The 5,044-nt window shown below is 43.0% G+C and overlaps 1 protein-coding gene across 1 annotated transcript; it reads left to right on the top strand.

Moving 5' to 3' along the window:
* The first annotated feature begins 475 nt into the window (after positions 1–475).
* LOC132471922 (keratinocyte-associated protein 3) lies at positions 476–5,044 on the top strand. Its single transcript, XM_060071303.1, has 6 exons — positions 476–656; positions 1,256–1,440; positions 2,354–2,413; positions 2,592–2,789; positions 3,497–3,631; positions 3,997–5,044. The coding sequence occupies exons 1-6, from the start codon at positions 644–646 to the stop codon at positions 4,090–4,092; spliced, it is 687 nt and encodes a 228-aa protein (XP_059927286.1). The 5' UTR covers positions 476–643; the 3' UTR covers positions 4,093–5,044.

Here is a 5,044-nt window from a genome sequence, read left to right as displayed (position 1 = left end):
CTTTTTTGTTAATGCTTGCTGTTTTTATTATGAGTACAGTACGAAATAACCTGAAAAAGTCCATCCTCAAAATTGAACCAAGTCACTTATTGTGCCAAATTGGCAAATAAATTGACTAACTATTTTAAGCGAACTCCAAAGGTTGTGTTAATAAACACTGTGTGTGTGTGTGTGTGTGTGTGTGTGTGTGTGTGTGTGTGTGTGTGTGTGTGTGTGTGTGTGTGTGTGTGTGTGTGTGTGTGTGTGTGTGTGTGTGTGTGTGTTACCCATTTTGAATGCCCATGATGTGTAACGGTTTGGCTGTGGTAATACGTGCATGTTTTCAGAGACTGGGAGAAAGATAAATAGAGGATAACTATGAATAGTAACTTTCAAATAAAACGAAAGTTTGTTCTCCAGGAATCACAGTGTAAATCAGCACTCGGTTATAACCACAACAGTATGAAATGGGTATAATCTGGTTGGTCTGGCCGTGAAAGTCCTGCCCACCTGCACAGGTGAGCTCTGACGTCACAGCGGACCAGGAAGGGACGGGAGGAGGAACCTTCTGCTCAGACTTTCGCTTCACGCTATTTGTATGTTCCGGAGAGCTGACCTACTTTTGTGAAGCGAATCACTGGAAAGCAATCCTCGTTCGTCAAAAATGTGTACTTTTGGTGAGTATTTAGATTGCATTAATCCTTGTTAATCTTGGTGGTGAAATACCCCTTCACCCGCTCCGGGCTAAAGACCACACGGAGGAGCCTCTTGGTTCCTTTCCGCTCTGATTGGCACGGTGGCGCTGATGCACCCGGAGCTTCAGATTGTCACTTGCATGAATCAAACAGTTTCTGTCCATGGTAATTAAATGCTAGGAATTATGAGTGACTTTTCGGGCCTCCTCCAGTTCCCACTTGCATGCATGTTTTTGCAGGGTTGTGGATGTCAATCTTTAGAATGCAAAGTGCATTTGTTAAACATTCTTAAAAATAAATCGTGCAGTGCTTAGGCCTCTAACTCCTGTTCATGCGTGGTTTAAATGAGAACGATGCCGTTATTTTAGATCGTTATGTTGAATTCATTTAAAGTGCATGCAGTGTGGGCCTATGCATGGAAACAACTAGTAAACCGATTTTGAAATACTACGATTTTGACCAATAGGCAAAACCTTTTGTTTCAATCTCAAATCCATTTTTCATTATTTGTCTGCAATCTGTGGGCACACATGATTAATTCGAATCCACCCAATCTCCCTCCTCATCTGACTCGTCCTCAGATAAGGACAAGGGGGCGAGGAGGCTGATGAAGAAGGGGCTGACCCTCATCCTGGTCGGCCACATCAACTTCATCCTGGGGGCCATCGTCCATGGCAACGTACTGCGGCACATCTCCCAGCCGAGCGAGCACATCACCACGGAGTACACCATGGCCAACATCATCTCCGTCACCTCCGGGCTGCTGGTACCACCGTTGACGTTAATTATACTAAAAGCATGCCACTTAAAAACATAAGATGCAAGGTGTCGAATCATGGCTTATCTGCTGTTCATTTAACTGATTGTTTGAGAACGATTTTCTTATTGTTTGAAATTTATGTTAAACATTTCCTTAGTAGCAACAGCACAAGTGTTATTTTACAACGTTTTTTGGAATGATTATCTGAGGGATCATTTAGAATTCTGCTTATTAGAGAAACACTGGAGAAGAGAAAATATAAAAGGCTGCTTTGCATATTAATATGCCAGCACATGTGGGCATAGTTTTGCCATGGGGGGCCGCATTATGCGTGCGCATGTGTGAGAGAAAAGAATAATCTAGGGATGCAGTCTTTAGGCCCACCCACCCTCTCTTGCAGTGGAGTGGCAGAAGTTGATTTGTTAAAAACGAATTAACCGCAGATTTTTAGAGACCATACCAGATATCTTTTTAGATCAAGATAAAGTAAAATGATGTTCTTGGAAACCCAATTTACAAATCATACTGCACGAACAACACACTTACTGTCTTCGTCTTCACGCTGTCAATAATGCGTTGTATTTGTATCTGCTCTTTCCTAAGATATTTAAACCATTCTGCTGATGTATTTTAGGAACCATTTCAGGAACCAAAATAATGGTGGTAAAGGGAGGTCTAAACAGGATGACTAATGAAAATTACCGTTTCTGATTCATATTCTATTTAATACTATTTATATATAATGCAGATCCTAAATCAAACATAGACTACCTACATTACAAATATCCTAAAATATAATATAACAGTTCTGCCTCTTGTAAATTGTTCCTCTTGTAAATATTTGAGCCTTTTTGGGCTCATAATGAAACGTTACTGTGAAAGTGTTACTCTCTCAAACTCTTTCTTCTGATTCTTGCAGAGCATTTTAACCGGTGTGATCGCCATCCTGGTGTCAAGAAACCTCCCAATGTTGAAACTGGTAAGATCATCCAATAGTTTGAATAAACAAAATATATTTTTATCTTCATCATTCGGTATTGCAGAGCGATTGACTTCTTCTTAATATTGAAGTTGATTTAAACCCATGATTTTGGAACCCAACCCCCCCCCCCCCCCCCCTGTGAACTCCATTTCTTCTCTCCATGTCGTGTCTCCAGCAAGTGGGGCTCCTGGTTTGCTCGTTCTTCAACGCTCTGATGTCAGCCGCCTGCAGCGTGGGCCTCCTGGTGGCCGTCGGCCTCACCATCGCCCACAACGGCCAGCTGCTGATGAGGGGGTGCAACGAGACGGAGGTCCCCGCCAACGCCCGCTCGGCCGTCGGCTCGCAGTGCCCCTTCGACAACACCAAGATCTACGTGAGTAGAGCGCTGGATTTAGGATCGTGTGTGTGTGTGTGTGTGTGTGTGTGTGTGTGTGTGTGTGTGTGTGTGTGTGTGTGTGTGTGTGTGTGTGTGTGTGTGTGTGTGTGTGTGTGTGTGTGTGTGTGTGTGTGTGTGTGTGTGTTACGGGGTTATAGTAGATTTCGGACACAATGCACTCTAAAAAGTGTATATTTCTATCCCATTGGGAGTAAATGGATGGCGGGCTCATCTCTACTTAATGGTGGAGTAAGTACGATTAAAGAGCTGTTATTTGAGTGTAATTTGTTAGTATTGCTGTATTATTCGTCAGGAAAATGCTCTGTTTAGAGTTGACTGCACCTGCCTCTGTTAAAGACCTTTTTGGATGCTCCCGGCTAATGCTTATTGCTGACCAATCATGGCAGCTCTACCCTGATTGGTTCGGGGAAGCCATCCTGCCTGTCAATCACGGTTGTAGGATATGCAACACCCTTCAATGGCTGACACATGACCGCTCTCAAACCTTACGGCCCCTTTAGTGTTAGCTATCGGAGGGCTGAAGACCAGACTGCCTGACTTTGCTCCTATCACTTCTCGTCGTCGTCGTCGTCGTCGTCGTCGTCGTCGTCGTCGTCGTCGTCGTCGTCGTCGTCGTCGTCGTCGTCGTGTTGTTTATGTTGGTGTTGTGTTGTTGTGGTGTGCGTGCTGGCCTGTGTCTCCAGGACACCGCCCTGGCGCTGTGGATCAGCTCGGTGCTGCTGGCCATGGTGGAGGTGGGGCTGTCGGTCTGGTGCTTCAGCGTGGGGCTGACTCTCAGAGGGCTGGCTCCCTGCGGCAACCACTACATCAAGGAACAGGTGTGTGTGTGTGTGTGTGTGTGTGTGTGTGTGTGTGTGTGTGTGTGTGTGTGTGTGTGTGTGTGTGTGTGTGTGTGTGTGTGTGTGTGTGTGTGTGTGTGTGTGTGTGTGTGTGTGTGTGTGTGTGTGTGTGTGTGTGTGTGGGGTTCATGTCTGCATCTTTGGAGACGGTTTTGTCTGTGTCAATATTACACGTTTCATTACTTGCTTAGTGACACACATTAACACTCGCACATACACACACTCTCACAAACACACACCTACACACCTTATCATGTGCGTGTCTCCCTTGCAGAGAGAGTGACTCTGTCTTTTGCACTTTGTCTGTTTGTGTTCCTTCTCCCTCTTTCTTATCTAACTGACAGTTGGAGGAGGGCGCTCTGTCCAATAGGAACAGAGCAGGGGCGGGATTTCCCACCCAGGGCCAGATCCTGATTGAACGGCAGAACACTGACGTCTGATTGGACCAGCACCGTGTCAAACACAGCCAGTACTAGAGTTCTGTTTTCAAAATGCCAATATTATTGGTGCTATTTTTCTATTCTAAAGAGGTTTTCTGGGAAGGATTAATTTAGATTCTGGTTTGGTAATCAGATTAGGCTGCTGATATAGGATGACATGTCATCAAGGAAAGTAAATTATCTAAAATATCACTCGAAGGGAATACATTTCAGTGCAAAATATATTTTATGCAGGTATTACTAATATGAAGTTCAAGTGATGGTATTTTAGTTTGAGGTTTGCTTGTTTTTTTATAAGACGGAAGTAATTGCCAAAGATTTGTTTTTGTATTTAAATGATTTGATTATGCTTATCTTACATTTTAGTTAAATGCTTTTTCTAAGCCTTTCTGCTATGCATATCATGGCCTGGAAGTCATGTGGCTTTTGTAAGAAAGACACAAATCAACAAATATAGGCTATTCATATTTATTAAATTAAAAGCAAGGCACTTAAAAACAAAAGATGCAAGCTGTCGAATCATGGCTTGCACATCCGCTGTTAATCCATCTGATTGTTTAAGAAAGATTTCATTGTTATATAAAAAATTTATATTAAACATTTGCGTAGTAGCAATAACATAAATTAAGTCTTATTTTACGCTTTTAGAAGGATAACCTGAGGGATAATTTTTAATTCTGCTTATTAGAGAAAATAGAAAAGCCTGCTTTGCATATTAATTGGCCAGCACATGTGTGCATAGTTTGCATGCATTTATGCATGTGCATGTGTGAGAGAAAAGACTCCTCCAAGGATGCATGCGGGTGTGTCTATACATTCATGCCTGTTTTATTTGTAGCACGTTTACACGCCCTTGCATATTCTTTTTATTTGCATGCTTGCCCAGTGACACAAACCAGTTCAGTGAAAGAGCATTTCAGTAGTAGAAGAACCATAACGTTCCTCTGCATTT

The sequence above is a fragment of the Gadus macrocephalus genome, chromosome 14, assembly GCF_031168955.1.
Source record: "Gadus macrocephalus chromosome 14, ASM3116895v1".
Lineage (NCBI taxonomy): Eukaryota > Metazoa > Chordata > Actinopteri > Gadiformes > Gadidae > Gadus > Gadus macrocephalus.
This window is presented reverse-complemented; position numbering and strand designations above follow the sequence as displayed.

What these genes read in the sequence shown, in the direction of transcription:
- LOC132471922 (XM_060071303.1), top strand. An exon ending in ACCTCCCAATGTTGAAACTG is followed by an intron (nt 2,414 to 2,591) that starts GTAAGATCATCC and finishes TCGTGTCTCCAG; the next exon opens with CAAGTGGGGCTCCTGGTTTG. An exon ending in ACCACTACATCAAGGAACAG is followed by an intron (nt 3,632 to 3,996) that starts GTGTGTGTGTGT and finishes TCTAACTGACAG; the next exon opens with TTGGAGGAGGGCGCTCTGTC.